Below are 21,821 nucleotides of genomic sequence, written 5' to 3'. Positions count from 1 at the left end.
CATCTGGCACTTCTGGGCTGTTGCCCATTTTTCCCATTTGGTAATCCAGCCTTGAAAAGACACTATTTGTGTACTTCATTTTGGATTATTTTTAACTAACCAAACAGCAACACAATGAAACATAAACACTTTCTTTATATCAGTGTACTTCATTTTGGATTATTTTTAACTGACCAAACAGCAACATGGAACTCACAATTGTGCAAACTATAATGAAACATAAACGCTTTCTTTATATCAAACTTTATTAATATCAGTTTGTTGACAATCTTTACTTTTTTTCAAAATGTGATCACATACAAGAGATGCAGTACAAGTAATACTGAGAGTGCCAAAAATAAAAGTAGACATCCAGTCAATAATACACAATTAAATGCGCCAAAGAATGAGAGAGCATTCATATGGAAGCTTAGTATACGAGTTAAATGATGTTTACCCATTATTTGGCCCTAAAGAGGACGGTGAATCTTCAGATCCCCACAATAAGCCACCCTATTTTCCAGACCTAACCTACCCCCAACGCATACTATTCTCACCGAAGCAAAGAGCAGATATGTGGCTTGACACACAGCATCCACATTGTATTTACCCAAGTTAAGCAGCGGCTGGCCTAACTGGCTTGTAATGGCCATAATTATGTGTGAGGAAAAATATGAATATCAGTCTGCTATGGCATCAGCAGAGAAAGTTACTGTATATTTCTGTGGGTAACAATGAAGAGTACTAAAGACTGCTACAGGAAGGCAGGCTGCTTCTCTGCAAAGCTCCTTAGGAAAAAGGCTTCACAATCTTCATTGAGATGTAATTCTGTGGAGAGAAAAATACACTTAGTTACTGTAAATCTCATGTACCCTCTTGAAATTAAAACCACTATTTAAAAAAATTTTTTTAAAGTACTGTAGTGCAGTGAATGAATATTCAAATTGTTTTAGACAAACTACCACCAGTGTTATGATGAATAAAACAAATTTATAGTAGTTTTAGAAATACTCAAAGAAATTATCATTGATTTTCCAATGACTGTTCTGCTCGCTGTGGTGTACTGCTCACCTAAGTTTAATAAGGATTTGAAACAGAAATTTGCAGACTTTGTTTCTAATATGGTGCTTAAATATGATTGCTTATTGATTGATTGTTGGTGATTTTAATGTGCATGTGTGCTGTGAAACTAGATCTCTGGTTAAAGAGTTTCTGGATCTCATTGACTCTTTTAATATCACACAGTCAGTCAATAGCCTGAATGACACTACTAGCATGTAGAAGATCAGAGAGAAGGTGAAAAAAGGACATACCTCAAGTTTCTCTAGATATATTAAGACTCTCCTGTTTTTATTGGTGTTCGGTTGGGTAAGGAAACATTGTTTTAATCTTTTGTGCTTTTATTCTCTATTTATTAAATTTTTTATCTTGCGATTATTTATTTTAAATTGTTTTATTCTGTAAACAACCTTAACCTTGTTATGTTTTGCCCCCATTTGTACAACACTTTGGTCAGCTGTGGTTGTTTTAAATTGTGCTACATAAATAAATTTGACATTGACAATGACAGAGTGATCTTACAGGCAGGGAGTAGAACAAAATCCCAAAGAACAAGAGAACCAGCAGAAGAAGAATCACAGCAATGAAAATCCATTTGAATCTGTGCCAAACTATGAACTTCATGGTCTTCCAAGGGTTTGTAAACCAGAAGAATGACATGTCAGGGCGGCTGTTGAATGAAGACAAACAGCAGTGTTCACATGATGTAAATCCATGTAAAACAATAGTTTTGTGTCTGACAGACATATTTCTTACTTCGGTAGGTCCAGTTTGGGATTCATGTTGGGCTCATCTCTGCCTTTCCCAGCAGGTCTCTCTTCCATGTCCTTCTCCCCCACTATTTCCAAGGTCATCTCTACTTTCCCCTGAGAAATATTGAAAAACAGTCTTAAACACAAACTAAATAAAAAAAAAAAACTTTGCAAGGGACTGCAGTGTGGACACAAACATACACCAAGCACAGGTTTCCCATTCTGTTCTATCATGCATGGCCACCAGCCTCGTACAGACTTCTGGGAGAAGAGAGAGTTGTGTTGTGGCTGCTTTGAAGAGGTCAAGCTTGTCATCGCTGGCAACATCTTCAGGCTGCACTTTTCTGGAGTCTTAGCAGGGGGGATCAGATTATGTAGGTCCAGCTCAACTGAACCTGTGACAGAGATATGGATAAAAAATTGCGTACATCTTTTGGTGCATACATACAGTGCACACATTATAATAGGCCTTTTTCAAGGCGTTCTCTGTCTGGTCATGGCATAAAATGTGGTTACAATTTCACCTAAGTAGTCATCCAGGGAGAATTTGTCATTGTCCCATATCTGGATGATGAGTTTAGGAGGAATCCTAAACTCAGTTTTATCCAGGCTCCAAAAATGTTCCTATAAAAAATACAATTTATATCATTACTTGCCATCACATACCATCAAAAAAAAACTTTCTGCTTTCCTCCTGATCCATGATTTCACTTACTTTCCTTGAGATGAAACACAGCTGTTCTGCAGGCAGGTACTCAAACCCAAAGATGAACCTCCAGTTAAAATTACCATCACCATCCAGGGATCTGTAGTGGACATCAGTCTTCTGCTTGTCCTCCTCCATTCCTGGCATCCATCTGTGAAACAGTTTTATACAGATAAACTATTTGTCAGCAAGTCCAGTAGAAAGAAAAATAGGACACAGAGTGCCAATAAATGGCAATGGTATCAGGTGGGGAAAGTACTGTACCCTTTAACGTAGATGTCGCTCATTTTTTCTCCCGTGATGCTTGTTTCATCCAGAATGACATCACTTGTGTTCCAAATGATGGCTCGCAAGAAGTACCTGTTTCAGATATTCTGTTATAGTTCCTGCTTCAGTGCATTAAAATGTTAATATTTTTTCATGCGTTTCTTACTTCTTGGCTTTGCGTGGAGTGATGTCACACGGTGGCTCTGGCAAGCCAAGGCTCTTGGGGAAAATATCAACCCACATTTGAATTTTTCACTACATTTGTGAAAAAGAATGTCCCTTTTAAACAAGGCTAACACATTAAACACATTTAAATGATCATTTCACAGAACATTATAATAACATTACTAAATGCTGAAAAACAAGCGCAGTGTTATTGCTGTTGTTTTAACCTGGGATAGATTGGGTTGGTGGGAGCTACACAGGGTTCTGGTCTCCACATGTTCTGGTACCAAGCCCTGGCTTCTGAGGACATGCAGGGCCAGTCTCTCTCTGGCTGGCCCCAGATGTGGGTGGATCACAGTGCTTGCCTCTGGTAAGGGTGTGACAGATCACAAGACAGAGAGTGATGAGTGTTTAGCCAAAATGAGAACAAAGTATGGTATACCTATTGCCAATTGTTTAAAATCCTATAAGATAAGCTTATAGAAAAAGACACAACCAGTGAGATAACAGAAGTAACAATTTACAAATAATAAGTAGTAAGAAGCAGTACCAAAATCTTGCAGGTTATAATGTTTTCCTGAGAAAGACAGTGAGCTGCCATCTGCTTCTATGTATGGAGGAGGAACACCACTTATTTTGGCCAGATTCTGGAGGATGTGGGAAGGCTTCAGCTGATCTCGCCACTGATTGATCCCTGACCTGCAAGAAAAGGGTACCAGTTGTGTTAACCTTATCACGGTATGTAGGTAAGGTAGTGCTGCACAGGTTCAGCTTTAAGAAACAAAACACACTGAAAGAGAAGTCCCTGGCATACTTTGTAGGATGTGTCAACATCTTGTAGATGTGGAACAGTATCTGAAGCCTCACTTTGAGGATATACTTACACACAGTAAGTCTGTGGCAAGCCACAGCAGGGCCTGAAGCGGGACAGGAGTCTGTTCTCCAAATCGATGACTGTCTCACCCACTTTTTCATCCTTGCTCAGTAAGTCATAGTCATACACAGAAACCTTCAGGTCTTTATCTTGAGGCAGGAAGCAGGACAGCTCAAACATCCTGGAAAAAATGGAAAACATTCATTTATGTCTCTACACAAACTTAAAACTGGTCTTAATTATATGAATAAATGAAAAAGTGAACAAAACGTGTTGTGAACTGGTCACATCGCTGTCACACCTTCCAAACTCTGGATTAAGGGTGTTTGGTTTGTAGTGATCTCTGTCATTCAGTGTTTTCCTCCCCAGTGTGATCTTGATGTATGGGTCACACTGAAATTAGAATGCAACATATCATCTTAGCTTCAGTAGCTTCAAGCATCTTTTTCATTTTATACAGCTCTGGGGCATTCAAATCTGGATATGAGTTTTTCTCTAAACCACGGTGACTGTTCAGTTGTAGCTTCAAACAGAACTCACCAAGCCATTTGTATCTTTAGGCTGCAGGTCAATACAGCGAACTATATATATTCTGACCAGACATTCCTGAGGTCCACTCTCAGGGAGCTCTCTGAACTGGCGGGGTGGAGCTGCCACCCCTGGGTCATCAGGCAGTGGGTAAATCTTGAATGAGCCCTGTATATCAGCAAAGAGGACAGCACTATTATTTATATAATATGTATCTCAAAACCAATTATGTTCATACACCAAGGTAAAAGTAGATTAAAGAACTGAGAATAAGAAATTTAATATCTATGCAGCTTTCATCTGAGCACCAAAAAAGTTATCCAACAAATAAAAACAAACCGGGTCATCTAATTTGAGATAAAGATTTTATTGCATTCATCTACCAGTAACATGATATAGAGAAGGGACACATACTGCACGCTGCAAAATGTTTTTTGAAATTCTTGGATGATCCACTTGAGGGCAGACAAAGGTTGGGAAAAGCTTTGAATAATGGCCAACAACAGTGGCTCAGACACAGTGGGAGAGTGCTCTGTGACAGACAGTAACACGTCTTTACCTTGAACTCTCCAACCACAGAAGGATCTTCTATGCCATCTTCAGTCTTTCCTCGTTGAAGCTTGAAAGTGCTGCAGAAATCAGTGAGCCCCTGGAACTGTGGAACATCTTCTAGTTCACAGTCATATACCTACGAACCACATAACACAATAACAGACACATGAATGGTTAGAAAATCATATGCCACAGTAGGGGACTACTCCAAATTTGTCTTAATGTTCTTTTTTTTCAGATATTGAACTATTCAGCTGTGGCTTGTAAAACCTGCCCAAACTCCACCACGGATAAAATCAGTCCTGGTGTGTGTTCTCATGTTCTTACATGTTCTTACCTGTAAGGTGTCATAGCCTTTTTTCAGGTAAGGTCCACACTTCTCCAGCTCGCTAACAGATGCATAGAATTTACTCCACCAGTCTACTCCCTCCTCCTACAAAATGGAAAATGATGATCAACTTGGTATTCTTAGTCATTCTCCATCAGTAGACTGTGAAAAAAGAAAAACTCACCTTTTCTGCTTGAGGCTGCAAAGGGGAAAGAAAACAGAGTATATTTATCAACAAAAACAAGTAGATAAAACCTTGCCACACTGCTTATGTGATTGCTTTTTATTTACCTGAGTTTTCATGATGTGTCTGTCCTCCATGTCTATAACAACATCTCCTTGGGCAGCAGCTATCATTGCCACTGCAAAGTTAGTGTAAAAGTTAATCTCTAATGTATGTACTGTAACTGTATCTATGTATGTGTGCTAGTTATCGCATATGCGTATATACAGTACCTCTAGCAGACATGCAGACTTCACTGTTAACGAGATATGGATCACAGCGGAACTTCTCCAGACAATCGATAGTGCACTGACCCACTACAGGTTTCCTTCCAAAGGGTCGGTGGTCTATTACCTTCAGTACAATGGGAGGGGTGTACATGTCCTCTTTTGGAAGAAGCTAAGTGAACAGCAAGAGAAAATATTTAAAATCTACATAAGACACATTTAAAGGTGTCTGAATATTTTCTATAGAAAATATGAAGGCTAGTACCACTTTGAGAAGCAGAACGGATCCAGAAAAGTTTGGGTTCTTTTTGAAGTTCTTGATGACAGCGGTTTGCACAATCTCACCACCACATTCCACTATCAAACTCGGGGAAGAAACTGTGGCGATCTGGTAGGTCTTCATGTTCCGCAAGCCCCAAGTCAAGACCTGGGATCAAATAAACATGGTCACAAAAACTAGCATGTGATCAAGGGACAAACATGGTGGCATAGATAAGTGAAAGGAAAGAAGGGAGTCACAGAAGAGAAATGCAATCACAGAAAGAATCTCAGGGTTGGGCTGGTCTTGTCTAATCATGTAATGTTTGTGTGAAGGGAATTTCTAGCAGCTTTTAAAGGAGCTGGATGGCTTGATGTTGTACCTCGATTGCAGTGAGCTGCACTACAGGCCTAATGCCCTGAGGAACCATGTAGAGCTTTTCCCCCCTCCGAGGAGGGATCAGGGGCAAATCTCCATCTTTCACCTAAAAGGCAAAGAACAGTATTATCTTGTAAATATAGTTTCATAAAGTTAAATTTCAGTATATTTGTTTTCTTTAGAGTGTCTATTACCTTGTCCTTCAGGAGCAGCTCTGCAGCTACCAGTACTTCCCCAGCACTGTGGCCCTTTCTGGTGACTGGGAACCAGAGTAGCTTAGGGCTGATAGCCACACTAGGGTTCAGTTTTACCACTGGGGGGCATGTGCAACGTCCCATGGGCTCATCTTTACCCTAGAAAATAAAAGAAAGCAGCACACTTGATAGTTCTGTATGATTTTGTGATTAGATCAGATGTTTGCTAGAATAACATATCACATACCACTTGATCACTGTCGTACAACTCCAACACCACATCAGGAGGGCTGTGGGCAATGGTCTGTGGGTCTCCATAAATTTCAATGTCATCAAAGATAAGAGTCTGATCCCATGTGGGGTTCAGAGTGGCTCTTATGACTTCTGTGGTCTTACTCACATGTAGGAATGACACATGGGCATAGGGATCTGGAGAAGGCCAGGGTATTATTTAACTGAACTGTGATTTGGAATGTGGAGACTGATGTTTAATGCACTTACAGTACATCATGAGTAGATTTCATTTATTCCTCCTGACTGAGGTTGCACTTTGACTGTTCATACTGAAACATGAATTTAGTGCTTTGTTTGTACCTGAGAAGCTGTCTTTGTCCATGGCACAGAGGTTCCTTGCCTGATACACATACACCCTCAGATGATAAACGTAAGACCCTGTAGGGAGATCATTTTAATCAGGATGCCAAACTACTTCAGCACTAAAAACTGCATAATCTCACAGAACATCTGATACACTGCTGATTAAGCATGTACACGTACAGTATTTATCATGATCTTACAGACTTCATGGTTCAGTGTTATCTTGCATTAGGACCAGACAGGAAGTCTGGTCCTAATGCAAAAAAAAAACATGTGGCCTTTAATCAGCATCAGTGCCCAGGAATTCATTTCGTCTAACCCAGCTACTTACGGCTAAAGTAACAGGAAACAGTGGGAGTGTTGGCACCAAACAGTTTGGCTGCATCTGTTTTACTGGCCTTCTCATCAACATCAACACCCTGATAATAAAATGAAGGGTGAGTTACTTAAAGGAACAATTTACAGCAAACGTTTGAGCAAAATGAAAATGGGCATCTCAGGAAAGAATGCAAAACTTAAACTTCCTCAGTTACAAGGGCATCTCAGGAAAGAATGCAAAACTTCCTCAGTTACAGTGTGTGCCCACATCTGACAGGAACAGTTACATGCGGGGGAATAAAGACAGGATATTACTCACATACCATAAAATAACTGCTGTGGCCATGACAAGTGCCTCACTGGGGGACATAAACTGGCTTACATTTGAGAGTGCAAAACATACATAGCAATATTACTCAGAGGAGTTAAGCAAGACTCACTAATGCCCCTTCCAGTTTGAAGATAGCGGAGGCCCCAATACGGTCAGATGGGACCATCTTTCTCCTCCAGCGGCGGCGGCGGAACGTGTCAGAGGAGCGTTCCTTCCTGTGGAATTTCCAGCCAATCAGGGAAGAGTATTCCCAGCCTTCCCCTGGATCACTTTTCTGCAGAAGAGGCATGGACAAGAAAAGAATGAGAAACTGTACTCATAACATTCAGTATGTCAGATCTCTTTATCTCATATACCTTGTCCTTACCTGGGCCGCAGCCTTTTTATCAGATGTCTTTCTCCTCGTTCTTCTGAGTCTCCTTCTGCGATGGACATGATACATCTTCTCTGCTGCACCCCAGGATTTGGGATTATCATCAGGAGGAATGGTAACTCCGTATTCCCAACCTAATGCCGAAAGACACACAGATGTACACAGAGACCTAGTTAGAATCATAGTATTCAGTATCAAAGTACCAAACACGGAAGGACAGTTAAGAGAAGATTTTGAAGATTTACCTTTCTCATCTACAGCTCTGTTGCTGTCAAAGCTCCACTCATCCTCCCAGGTCCACCCAGGGGGACATTCAATCTCTCCTAGGCTCAAAGCCTTTTCTCCATTCTACACAACACAGACGCTCATTGTCATCCATTTATGTGACATATCTGTATATTTCTAGTATGAAGCACTCTAAGCATTCAAATTAGTTAATTTCAGTATTAATTTCCACTTAATTTTTAAAATATTTTAAGCAAATATACTCAATAATACAAATACTGGCTGATTACATTTTCTCAAAAGGAAAATGTTTATCATGCATTATGGTATTGCTGTAATATCAATAATCTTAAATCTTAAACCAATAACTGATTTTTTTTGGCCACTTGGGGCCTGATGAAATTCAAAATTCACTTGCTTTTTAGATTAGTTTTTTTCTCTCCACCACCAACTCCTGATAATTGATTCATTGCTATAGTCGGTTTATCTGAAAACACTTACAAGCTATTTGGAATGAGAGTAAATCAAACAGTAAAGCGGCAGGCCATAAAGCCAAAAAAGTTAACTCAAAAAATGGTCAAAATGCTTCATAGAGCTGAGGGGAACTGCAGAGTCAGGTGATAATTCTCTGTGGGTTTGTCACTATGAGCAAGCCTTACCACATTACACAGAGTCATTTGATCCCTAAGTTTTTTGGATCTTACTCAGACAAGTGCATCTAAACAATGTTATATATTCATTAGTAGCAGTCCTAAGTGAAGCTACACATCACAACCAGAAATACACTGGATCACATCCATAAAGTTCATAAGCTTATTTACATAAATGCAAACACAAAGTTGCACACCAGTCCCAAGTACAAAATAGCACAGGAGCAACTGCTAACATAGAAAACAAGCATGAATAGTTCGGCTTTTGATCTGTTATCTTTACCCACATTTTTCAGTGTGTTTGTGTGTGGTATGTGTGTGGTTGCAGGCAATATGTCATACCACATCTGTATAGGGCTCTGCAGCAAGTTTCCACTCCCCACCAGGGAAACGGGTTTCATTCTGAAATACTTCGTCTGTGAACTCTGTATGGCCTGCATCTGCTTCAGTCAAAAGGCTATAGAAAACACCACCACAGCACACAGGTTGATGGGAGGTTCTGTGACTCAGACAGTCAGACAATAGCTATGTAGGACCATGATAAACAGCTCTGGAAAACCGGATTCAGAGAGTTAAAATTATTTACATGAGCCTCAGTGGAAGAATGTAAGCACTGAGGTAGGAGGCACTAAAGCAGGGAATGAGACCTCTTTCAACCAAAACATTAGCTGATACCAGAATTCCTTTGCATTTCCTGTGATTGTGCTGACTGGTCCAAGACCTCATTATGAAAAATGTCAGTTCAGGGGAAGAGAGAGCTGAAATATGAAAAGGACTCTGGAGTGTGTTCAGTTGCACTGTGAAAATAGCATGTGTGTACTTGAAACTATAAAAGCTATGAATCACAAAGGACTGTCTGAGTGCATGCTTGTTTGTGATAGATTTTTTTAAACTTACCTTCGCTCAGGGTCAACAAACCAGTCTCCCTCCCATTCCCATCCCCGTGGTGGCAGAAAGCGTTCTTGTTTGAGTTTGACCTTTCCAGTTACATCTGAGCACTTATGGCGACCAACCAGACCAGTGGTTCCCCACTTCCCAAACACCTGAGCCTGGTTCTCATACTGCAGAGAAAGAAAACAGTGAGAGAACACACAGCTGAAAGCAGAAATGTCTATATGTATTTTTGAAATAGCTAATGTCCTGTGTAGCTACTGTACCATTTCAGCATACACACTGAAGTTTCCCTCTGAGAAGCTATTGAACTTCTGCTCATGGGCAGAGAGACCAAGCCACATGTTGATCCGTAGCTGAACAGGGATCTTCACACCCTTGTTTTTATCCATGGGGTACTGACAAATCAAAAGGTAGGAAAGTAAAAACCGGCTATTTCTGAAATAAAATGATGAAATGACACTGTATGTTTATTAGTCTTGCACCTGCATGAAGATGGTTTGAGTTTGTCCACAATGTTTGCCACAGGCCTGTTCACTTAAGCTTGAGTACAGGATCCGGTTGGCTGGAATTCGAGCAAAAGCCACCCGCTTCTCTCCTCTCAACATCCAGATGATCACATCTGGCATGCTGTTCTGAGGCTGATGGAGACACAAAACATTTTGGTTACATAATTAATGCTTTAGTCATAGCTTCTTTATCTACATAACATTATATTTTTGCTGGAGATGCACCCTGGGCCCTGTAAAGGGCTGAGTAGATTTTTTCCTGACCTCTTCTGCCAGCTGCTTGATTCTGTCCAACCAGTCTTCAATGTCACTGACAGTAGCCTTAACATCTGTGGCCTCTTCTCTCATACGATTGGCCATCTGTTTGATACTGTCTATGGCAGCATCTCGCAGGATTTTCATTTGGAGATCCAATGTAGTCAGATTGGACTGGCCGTCCAGCACTGGAAGCTGGAAACTGTCAAATAGAGACCAAAGTAAAACAATGACAGAATTCAACACAAACACCCACCTGGAAATGTATTTGATCAAATATCAGTAACCACACTACTGTCAGGTAATGATTAGCTATACAGCATTAAACCATACAGTACAACCCACAGGTCCAGTGTAGGATCTATCTGATCCTGTCTTACCTGTTAAGGTCTTCAATTGTTTGGTTGATGAGTTTGAGCCAAATCTCTGCCAGATGTGTCTCAGACACCTTGGCTAAGATGGCTGTTTTTAAAGAGGTGAGGTAGGACTCCTAAAATAGACATTCACAAAGACAGATCAAATTAAATTACTAAGCAGGACTACCTGTGTAGACATGGACCCTATTTAGCCAAGTACTCCCAATTTCCACTGCAGCTTAGTCTCACCAGTCTCTCAGCTATGAAGAGGAGAATATTGACAGTGTCTAGACGGTGACTGATGTCTTCCCAGTATGATGTCAGAGTCACTACAGGCTTAGTGTCAGCCCAGGGTAGGTAATAGTAGTGATTACCTGTGGCATACAAAAAAATATATACCCAGTCATTGTAAACACAACTTGTATAGTTTACCACATGCTAAAATTAGACGTCTATGTGGTCTTGTTTCATGACCCTTTAAACACATAGACTTACAGTGTGATAAACAACTTAACTAAAGAACTGTCTAATTAATATCCACTGATAGAGAGGAGTTAGAACAATGCGTTCCACTCATAGCAGTTATTTATTTAATATAAATTTAAGTTGAAAATATAATTAACATGGTTTAAATACTATATACGGTACTCTATTTGGACATCCGGCAGGCTGCAAAAAAAAAATTGACAATTAGACAGCAATTAGACTCTCTACTTGCTTGTGTCATGAAAATATCAGAAAGTAAAAACACACAGCAACATCCTGGACTGTAACATGGAATAAATGATTTTTTTCAATTCATGCAGACTTTTTTTTCATACCATCAAATACAGCAAAGCTGTACTGGGTGGTGGATGCCAGAGGCTTGCAGGTGGAGTCTAGCTTGTTACCATAGTTTCCAATGCTGACCTCAAACTGAATAGGTTCTCCTGGCTCTTGGAGCATGCAGGCACTGTGGAACACAGCGCACAGAGAGTACTTCCTCCTTCGCTGATATTTCTGCAATGAAAGAGGATGCAAAAGTGTCGGTTGTTAAGGAAGATATATTTTGTTTTTCTTTTTCCTCATTCTTAAATGTCTCTGTTTTTGACCAGACACAGGAAAGCTCTTGAAAATCCACACTGTAATAACATTGTCAAGGAAATAAATAATTAAGGACTATATGGTGACTTAACACCAACCTGTATTTTAAGGGTTGAAATCTAAATCAAAGAAGACAGTAGTGTAGTACAGTATGACAGGGCTACAGTATGCAGTGTATACCTGTACCACCAGGATATCATCACTACAAATGTCATCAACATTTTTATCAATCTTTTCATCCAGCTGAGTGGACAGCTCAACAAGGACCCTCCCCCTGTAGGCAACCCCTTCACCCTGCAAGAGATCCAAATGCAAAAAATCATGTACACATACTTATGAAGGTGAAATATCATGTTTATACTCGGTACCGAGTCCTCAGCATTGATAGGGTAGTCTAACCTTGCCAAAGTTGAGTTCCTCATATGGGTCACAGAGGCCGGTGAATTCTCTTGGGCTACCATACAGGTTGATATAGCAAGGCCCAAAAGTTGGGAGGAAACCAACGTGTGATGCTGTAGTGATCACTGTAACAGAGACACACTCTGTTTAAAAACCCACCTGAACAGTTCCAAGGCTTATAAAACAATAAAGCATGAGGATAGAAATACAAACAAAGGCATGGAGTAAAACACTCATTATTTCAAAATAAATCCACCTATCTATTATGTAGTTTGTAGTTTTATGAACATCACGTCAAACTTAAGCTACAAAGTTTCATTTTTGTAAAAACATTTTAAAAAAATGATAAAACATGCAGATGACCATTTCTTACGTACATTCAGATGCTGTGTTGTGACTTTCAGCTCCTCTGTCTGCTTCCGATGCCAAAAAATACATGCAAATGTCATATTGCAATATCAAAATTTAAAACACTGAGAAACAACAATCATTAATAAATACAGATTATATGATTACCTTCAATCTCTCCCCCAGAGAAAGAAATTTTGCTCAGATTCAAAAATGTTGTTCCTATGGCGTCATCCTTGGTTAGACGATCCCTGCAAGGTGCACGTTTGCATGTCAAATATTAATTGTGATATTTTTATTCATGCAGTTGTGTGTGAATGACTTTCAGCTCTTACCAGTCATACATAGTCAGCTTGATGCACTCACACATGGACGGGAACTACACCGGCAGAGATACAGTATGTGTTCATTTGTGTTTTTGAAATTTGAATCAAGCTCATAAGATACCTCTGAAAATGCCTCTTTTGTACCTTGACTTGGAGATGAATGAGTTGATTCCACTCTGGATTAGCGTTTTTCTCAATTATTTTGGTGCAAAGCTAAAAACAAAGAAAATATGATTGCAAAACAGCAATATTCACAGAAAGAATATTAAAAAAAAAGTTTTTTCTCCATTTTACTTAAACATAAACTACCTTCTTCCCAGCAAAGTTGACTTCCAAATATGGATCCACCAAGTTTTTCTTTTCTTCATTCCCTCCAAAGACATGTTTTAATGTCTGAACAAAAGCATCATCCACTGCAACATAAACAGAGGTTTGTTGAAGCGATACAACTGCATTAAGTTACAAGGGGTGTAGGAATTTATTAACTTATTGGTCACTTACTCTGTGGCATATCCTCAGCACGGTAGACTTTAAGGATCAGAGTGGCCCATCGCATTGTGACACCAGCTGGCACCAAAAGATTGCTTTCTATGTCATCCTGCTCCTCACTTATCTCTTTCCTCTCAGTCTACACTCAGGAGAAGAGAGTGTGTCATGCTCTTTTTCAATACTGTTTCGTTCTCTGTCACTTGTAGAGAAGAAATTTACAGTGAGTAAGAAAGTATTCTCACCGGCGGGTCATCTCCGGTGCCCAAAACAAATACACTGACTTTCAGGTAACCTCTGGCCCCTAAGCTGGAGTCATCAGGATCACTCAGGAGGAGCCACTTCCTCATTATGGCATGACCTGGGCATAGTATAACATTTAATCCACAGTAACATAGCACAGTATATACAAGCCAATCAAAATTTGCATTTTACATAGAAAAACTAACCTGGTTCATCATAGATGTAGCCAACATCCAGCTGAGTAAAGCAAAAAAAAAAGGTTATTGGAAATTTTGAACTTGGTCAAATGGTGGTGATAAAACCACAATTCTGCTACGCTGAGCAACTGGTTGTGTGGGATAAATCACTACAAGTCAAGATCCTGGGCTTAAAAGCTTCCATTGACATACCTTGAACTCTCCTATTAGACTGTCAGCTCTGAGGGAGAAGGAGTCATAAACCTGTCAAGGACAGTATACAGCTTTAGCAAACGCTGAAACTCCCTGATTTTAAAAGCACTTTTGCCAATAAACAAATAAATAGATAAATAAATAAACTTAATGAAAGGAGTTATCTACGCACCCGAAAACTAATGCTCTCATCAAACAGTTCTGAGGGAAGCATTTTAACATTGTAGAAAAACATCTGAGGGATGGAAAAGATCATAAATGGGTGAGTTTCTCTTGACACTGTATGCACATTTTGATGTCAGACACACTTTGTTATCAATAATTGAGACAAGCATTATAGGACTTACAATTCATTAAGCTGAGATGCTTATGCTTTGGCAAAAACTGAGAGAAGGTAAAATGTTTATGAGAAGAATGAGAATGAGAGAAGAATGAGAGGAGAAAGTTGAGGACTTTCAAGCTCCAATACCATATCACTGCTGCAAGAGAGAAAGGAGAGAAATACCTCAGGAGGTTATTGAATATAGAGGGAATTAAGTGGCACAGAAAGATGACAAGCAGATGCTAAAACAGACAAGAGAGATAAAGGGAAAAATTATGTGATTTCCTGAACTTGTTATTTTGTGTGGTTGCAGACTCTTTACCTCATCAAAGAATGGGTTATTTCCTCTTCTTATTCTAGTCCTGTGGGTCTGTTCACACGCATTCACCTTAACCACCGGCTTGATGTTGTTGCCAGGCAACTGCCTGCCCTCTATAACTCGAACGCGAATCTAAATATTGCAAGCAACAGTGAGGCAGCTGAACAAACAGTGAAACAATTTAGCTGTGTCCTTTTGGAAACGGTACCATTAGCTCATTTGGATTCACACATACTAACCTATTCAGTGCAGACACACAGCTCTGTACAGGTACAGAAATTTTGAAAATAAGATCATGTGGGAAATTATGTTTTCCTGTCGCAAAACCACAAGCATGCTCATATTTTTGCACTTCTCTGTCATGTGAGATAAATGTTGTAAGTCACTAGTGACGGACTGAGCCTTTGATGTAGCTGTACACTGGTGAAGCCTGCTGTCACTCATGAGATTAATAATAAGATTTCCCTCCTAAATTGGTGCATTTGTGTATTTGTGATGATCCAGGAACAAAGTAATCAAAACACAAACAATACCTGGAAGTCCTGAAGCTTATTGGCCAGGGCTTTGTTCCTCTTACGGCCAAAGCGCATGGGCTTGTGGCTGGGTTTCCCAGGCTCGTTTGGTAAGGATGGAGCTCCTGGGCTCCCACCTTGAACTCCTCCATCCACGTCTGCCTCCCCCTCATCAGCCTCCTCACCGCCTCCTGTCATAATAATCACAAACATTCTTTGAAACAATTACTGATAGTGTTTGTTTCAGTGTGAGAAAACGCTATACTCCTGATAACGAAGAGTGCACAGAGAATGCATCTATAGAACTATGTTTGATTCTATTAAGTTGCACCTCAAAACTTATAAAAAATTCATGGTAATAGTAAAACATTTCTATGCGGCTAGCAAATGTATTACATGTATTGCACTTTGCTAGAAAATAGTAATCCCTTTTTTGTATGAGATTCAATGTTGCCATACAGAAAGAAAGATACTGTAAAAGAAAGCGATGTTATGTTTTGCTAAAAAAAAAACAAAAAACTCTGACCCAACCATCTCTTTCCATTTCTTAGGTTAGCTGTCTACTTACCAGCATCCACATGAGATGTGTCTCCATCAGGTTGTGCATTTAGGTTTGGGGTGGTGCTGGCAGGCGGCTCATACCCAATGAGCAAATTAATGGTTGCCTGAAAAAAGTATGTTTACTGGATTAACATCATCAGCCCTACTGTATACAGTATGTGTGATACCAAATGACATGTCATAAGACTCAACAATTTCAACTACTTCCTGCAGACCTACAGATCCAAGGCATCAGCTACTGCCAGAGCTGAAACTGACATTCTGTATCACAAAATAGCAAGTGTTGTGTGCAAGTGCATGAAATCTGTTTAGGATCACATTATTAACTAAACCTATTCACCCCAATAGCCTGTTGTTTCTCACTGATCAAGGGAACGTTTCTGGAGGGGAGGGACTTCACTTGACCACCGGCCAAGTCTCTCAGACTGATTTTTGCAGAGCCAATGAACCTGAAACGCAATGACATAAATGTTCTTTGGTCAGGCAGTCAAACATAATATACAAGAGCAAATGAATCATCACAGCTGGAGCAAAAACAATCACCTTTGTTTGAAAGGGCACCATGGATGAATGGCTAAAATAAACACTTGGGTGGTAGTTCTACAATATATGACAAATCTATGCGATTACAACATGAAGGAAATGAATGTAATGATTGTGAATTTAATTACTGGTAACTGTGGATAGCTGATGGTTTCTACTTCCCAATTTCACTTCTTTATTTATTATGAGAAACCAAGCAACACCTACATTGTTACTTTCATACCAAACAGAAGTCATGGAACAATAGTGATTAATAACCACACCTGATTGCAACACTTTAGACATTTTATAAAATCATCCCAAACCAACCAAATTTTGCAATTTAAATTCACAGATGGCTTGGTTACAGATCAGTAACACGGGACCAAATACTTTTTGAACATTAATAAATATCTTAAAAAACACACACATTATCCTAGTGACAAAATTTAGTTTGACTCACTTCAGGAGCAGTAGTAAAATATCTCAAAAGAACAAATGGTATTATTTTCCTCAAGGATCCCACCCACGCCCAGCACGGACTGTTCACCTCCCTACCCTCTGGCCAGAGGTTCAGAAGTGTGAAATGCAGGACCTCCAGACTGAAGAACGCTTTCTTTCCCTCTGCCATCAGACTCCTAAACAGCTGAGGAGTTTATTACCAGGAAATACGTCATTGTACTGTCGACCTGTACTGTTTACATTCTCAGTTTGCACATGCATAATTGCACATTGACTGTTGACTACTGCCCATGCTGCTCCCATGCAGCATACATTCTCTTATTATATTCTTATATATTTTTATTATATTGCTGTATTTGCTGCTTAAAGTGCCTTAGATTTTATGTTGCTTATTTATCTACTTTATATTTCATTTGTATTTTGTGGCATTCATGTGGACGGCAAAGTAAGAATTTCATTGTACAGGGAAACACGTTTCCTAACTGTGCATATGACAAATAAACATTTTGACTTTGACTTATTTGCTCTGTGACAAAGACCAGCTCGTCACGCAGGCAAAAACTGCACAAAGAAAACTACCGGAATCACTTACAGTAACACAAACCACAGGAATGTGTTGGGCACCTTATACACAGTTCATTAGTGGACAAACATAGAGCCAAGGAGGCGGGTAAAAGGGCAGTCTTAACTAAGCAACATGAGAACAGACACAAGCATATTCATGAATGTGCTCAGGCTTGCTTTGTCTTCTCTCTTGCTCTCAGCAGCTGGGGAAATATTTATCATTTCAAAAAGCTTAAAGAGCTTGGTTTGCCCTTGAAAACAGGGTTCAGCTGTGGAGGATAAGAATAGAGGACATCCGGTATTGCAGTTAACTATTCCTACCACTGCATAGACCACATGCAAGGACTGGTTCTTAAAAATGGTGAACTCTAGTCTTATGAATCTGGAACTGGTTTAATGAAGAAAAGGAAACTCCTACAGTAAAAGAGCCAGTTTTCCTTGTGATATACTTTATTATCTGTTACATACATATTCCTTTTAAATGAAACTCATTTTGGAGCACAAAAAATATTATTGTCAAACAAAATGAGGAAGCATTTTTGCCAGTTAAACAGCAAGAGACTGCTTATTGTACCACAGATTAGATACCCCTGTTAGATTACATTGCTTTCTAAATTTTCCTAGAACTAGTCACAAAGTCCTGCCTGCAGTTCCAAGTGAACATTTTCCTTCCAGAGTTTGCTTGGAGCTGTGTATCAAGATTAAACCGTTACAGGCAGAGCTACTCAGAGTCACCACAGATGTGCCAGTGACAAGCCAGCGCAGGCACCACCTCTCATCCACTGCAGATAGTCATCATGGAAAAATATCTAAGTGCATGCGTGGCTGAGGAAGACACCCCTCCTCCCCTTCACTCTTGTGCCTGGTTCAAAATAATTTACAGTGCACACAGCCAGTCACAAAAGAAACTAAAAGGAAATATTATTGCTTTGTCTACCTTTTTGCCTGCACTGCTCTTGGAGAAGGACAAACTGACCAACACTCACAATGATACAAAATGTATGTACTGTATGTACCTAATATACTCGTGACTAATTATAGTATACCGTAGGGAAGGTTAAAAAGAAAAGTTTTTTCCTTTTAAGGCAACATTCCTCCTATAAGAGCTGAGGGAATCAAAGCATCTACTTTACTGACACTGCAAGTCTTAACATGGTCCCAGTGAGCACTGTGTTTAAACAGCTCAGTGATGTTAGAACATGCTACTCCACTCATTAGGACAACACAAATATTTCCAAATACACTGTAAATAAGTCATATAATACTTTTAATATTGGTAGTGGAGGTATAATTGCTAAGAAACAAGCACTTTTACAGATTATAACTATATGTCTACCTTATCAAAATGTAAATATCTGAGGTACAGTGAGGGTTTCATTTTCAGCCACTGTCTGAACTACATGGCATAACATGGTGTCTATAATGACAGCCTGCACATATTTCACACAGCAGCCTTTCTCCATAAAATCAGGAGTATGGTTAAATGAGCAATACGTTTTCAGACTTCAAGCTGGGCCAAGGATCATATATTCATTCAGTCCAAAACAACAACAACAAAAATGTCATGAGCATGCTTGTATATGTGGCTTAGGACAGCACAGATTTGTATTACACTTTTGCAGAGCACATGATGATAAGTAAAACTATTATAATGCGACACGTGTCATAATTTCTCTTTCTGATGCTTACACCTACTTGTGTTTCCCGATTGTTTCATAGTCTTTCACCACCACATCGATATACGAGGATGCATCCAAAGGAGAGCCTTTCAGATCAAATTGAAGCACCTGTAATTAGGAAGACACCATTACATTCAGCCACTAATACAGTAGTTCTGATTCTGGTAACAGTGTAATTATTTCCCCCAAAACAAATTCCGTAGCCTACTGTAACAACCAGTTAACTTTAATTCCCCCCTTACTTCATTCCAAACAGGATTCAATTCATTGTCAATTGCTTTGGTTTTCTTCTTTTCACCTGCAATCACAAACGTGAACCATATTTATTACGAAATGCAAAAAAAGGGCAAACAAGCCTAATAGAGAGTGGTATTTCTCACCTCGAAAGAGAATCGTAGTTATTGGATCGGGGTTTCCAATTTTCTTTTTGGGGATCCCACTAGCGGACTCAACAATGACCCGAAGCATTTTAATAAAGTTATCCAGAGGAACGCGTCATATTCGGCAGAGAGAAAAGCAGCTCTCACAGGGGTTGGTGAAAGGCTCAGATGAGGAGAGACCAGCGGACACAGGAGGGCAGCCTCATTCATGAGTCAGAGGCATGAACCACACCAGCCTGCCTGTGTGAGGTGTATTAGCAGGCGAGGAAGACACACATGTAGAGGACAGACTAACATTCTCATTACCTAGTTTCATATTTATAACTCGATTTTGCTTGACATTATTATTCAGAACAGTGGATTGATTGATCCACAATGTAAACACAGGAGGAGAGGGGCCGAGCTCCGGCGCCCCCCAGCCGCTGGGGGGGGGGGGATTTTGAATGATGGTATATACATTGTGGCATGTACAAATTACAGACCTGTTTTGTGACAAGTCAGCATCGAGCCGAGTCTTTTACACTGTTCTTTTATTTTGTGTTTTCATTGTGTATTAAGATAGTATTTACCAAGGTAGACATGTTAACGTTGTGTGCTGTACTTTGATGCAGATTTATAAATACGGTGGCGTGTTTGTGTTTACATTGTGAGAGCAACATGATCATTGTTGTTTACTGATGCTGCCAGGTACATGGCTAATAATACTGGGTCTGTCTATAACTAATAAACGTTATAATAATGAGTGATCTCCTGCAGAAGTTTGCGTCAATCGCACATGTTGTGCTAGGGTGACGTGCAGCCAAGGAGTGATAGCCACTGCTGCTTTGCGTATGTAACGTTTTGCTTCGCTTTGCTTTGCTTAGCTTGGTTTTGTCTGCTTTTATGTTAAGAAGTTTACCTAGCATTATATTTCCTATTTATTGTATTGTTCCAAAGTAGGGTTTAGTCAATTTTATGGTGTGTGAACAGTATGTGAATGGCTCTTATATTTGGTTTGTTGATTTGTGATTAATTGACTTGTGGTGTTTATTTAATGGTGCGTTTCCAACCTGTTGACTCTAAACATTTTATTCCGATTTGTGCAGATTCTCAGTCATCCAGGTCATAGTAAGCTGAAAAAACAGAAAAAATCAACTGGACTAGATTTCTAGGTCGAAGACGTTTCACCTCTCATCCAAGAGGCTTCATCAGTTCTGACTGACTGGTGTTGAGCTGGAGATATTTATCCCCCTCAGTGGTGTTTCAGTCCTTTGAAGGCCAACAATGTCCCTTAATGACAGAGTTGTTATAGGCCAGTATCCTGTTCTGCACTCTATTGAGTGGGGAGTAACTTCTTTTCAAAGGTAGTAGTTTAGCTTCTGGGGTTAGGCCTTTTTAAACATTTTCACTGTTAATTTATACATTGACTTGAATAAATTTCCATTCTTGTGGGCAAACCCAAAGTCTGTGTGTTTGCAGACTTATCTGTGTGTGGTAACCAGTACTTGTGAAGTTTGTATGAATTTGACCTCTGGAAACAGGGGGGGTGATACTCTTGGAGAACTACTAAAACTTATTAGTGTCTGGGTTATAAGCTCGTATATTGGCCCGGTCACAATTTCTTTGAGACAGAAGTTCTCAAGTAAAATAAGTAACAGTGGCCATCTTGGTTACTACGGTGGCTGGATGGCTACGGCCGTGGCTACGATGGCTGCTGGATACTGTTGCATAACCAAACTGCTCATCGCAGTGTGTTGCTCCTGTTCGATGATCAAATCAAATCAAATCAAATTTCATTTGTATAGCGCCAAATCACAACAAAAGTCATCTCAGGACACTTTACAAAGTAAGCTCTAGACCTTACTGTTATCAATATTATTACATAGGGAAAACCCAACAAATCCCCCTTGAGCAAGCACTTGGCGACAGTGGGGAGGAAAAACTCCCTTTAACGGAAGAAACCTCCGACAGACCCCGGCTCTTGGTGGGCGGCCTTCTGCCTCGACCGGTTGGGGTGAGTGGATAGAGGAGAGACAAAAGAAGAAAAGCAACAAGACACAACAATCAAACACTGATCAGGTCGATGTGGCTGGTGACTGCTCGTCAGAGATGTAGAGCTCCAGGGCCAGGGCAACCTGCAGAAAGGTGCAGGGAGAGAGAGAGGACACACTACGGGAGAGAGGAGACACAAAGTTAGTAATGTGTAATGGAGGCATATAGAAGCATAGGGAGAGAGAGGAGAGGAGAGCAG

General features: G+C 39.9%; 1 protein-coding gene across 1 annotated transcript; it reads right to left on the bottom strand.

Annotated features, from left to right (window-relative positions):
- Window positions 1-262: 262 nt before the first annotated feature.
- On the bottom strand, window positions 263-19,871 carry myofl (myoferlin like). The gene is given in 54 exon segments (XM_020603050.1): window positions 263-807; window positions 1,561-1,708; window positions 1,795-1,904; window positions 1,992-2,185; window positions 2,315-2,414; window positions 2,506-2,647; window positions 2,761-2,856; window positions 2,930-3,018; window positions 3,156-3,295; window positions 3,479-3,627; window positions 3,813-3,983; window positions 4,104-4,195; window positions 4,343-4,498; window positions 4,890-5,018; window positions 5,220-5,315; window positions 5,395-5,409; window positions 5,502-5,572; window positions 5,667-5,832; window positions 5,926-6,087; window positions 6,302-6,403; window positions 6,492-6,650; window positions 6,739-6,920; window positions 7,086-7,163; window positions 7,420-7,507; window positions 7,847-8,011; window positions 8,105-8,244; window positions 8,356-8,458; window positions 9,328-9,442; window positions 9,883-10,046; window positions 10,143-10,274; window positions 10,362-10,517; window positions 10,650-10,842; window positions 11,021-11,130; window positions 11,246-11,370; window positions 11,818-11,995; window positions 12,260-12,373; window positions 12,479-12,603; window positions 12,856-12,894; window positions 12,995-13,077; window positions 13,162-13,205; window positions 13,297-13,365; window positions 13,462-13,565; window positions 13,654-13,780; window positions 13,884-13,999; window positions 14,088-14,118; window positions 14,271-14,321; window positions 14,443-14,505; window positions 14,915-15,043; window positions 15,445-15,614; window positions 15,992-16,088; window positions 16,325-16,433; window positions 19,228-19,319; window positions 19,454-19,509; window positions 19,592-19,871. Coding segments are annotated over 54 exon segments (6,162 nt in total). The 5' UTR covers window positions 19,680-19,871; the 3' UTR covers window positions 263-768.
- Window positions 19,872-21,821: the final 1,950 nt, after the last annotated feature.

Source organism: Monopterus albus, unplaced genomic scaffold (assembly GCF_001952655.1).
Source record: "Monopterus albus unplaced genomic scaffold, M_albus_1.0 scaffold60.1, whole genome shotgun sequence".
NCBI classification, from domain to species: Eukaryota; Metazoa; Chordata; class Actinopteri; order Synbranchiformes; family Synbranchidae; genus Monopterus; species Monopterus albus.
Note: the sequence above shows the minus strand (reverse complement) of the source record. Positions and strands in the feature narration are given on the sequence as shown.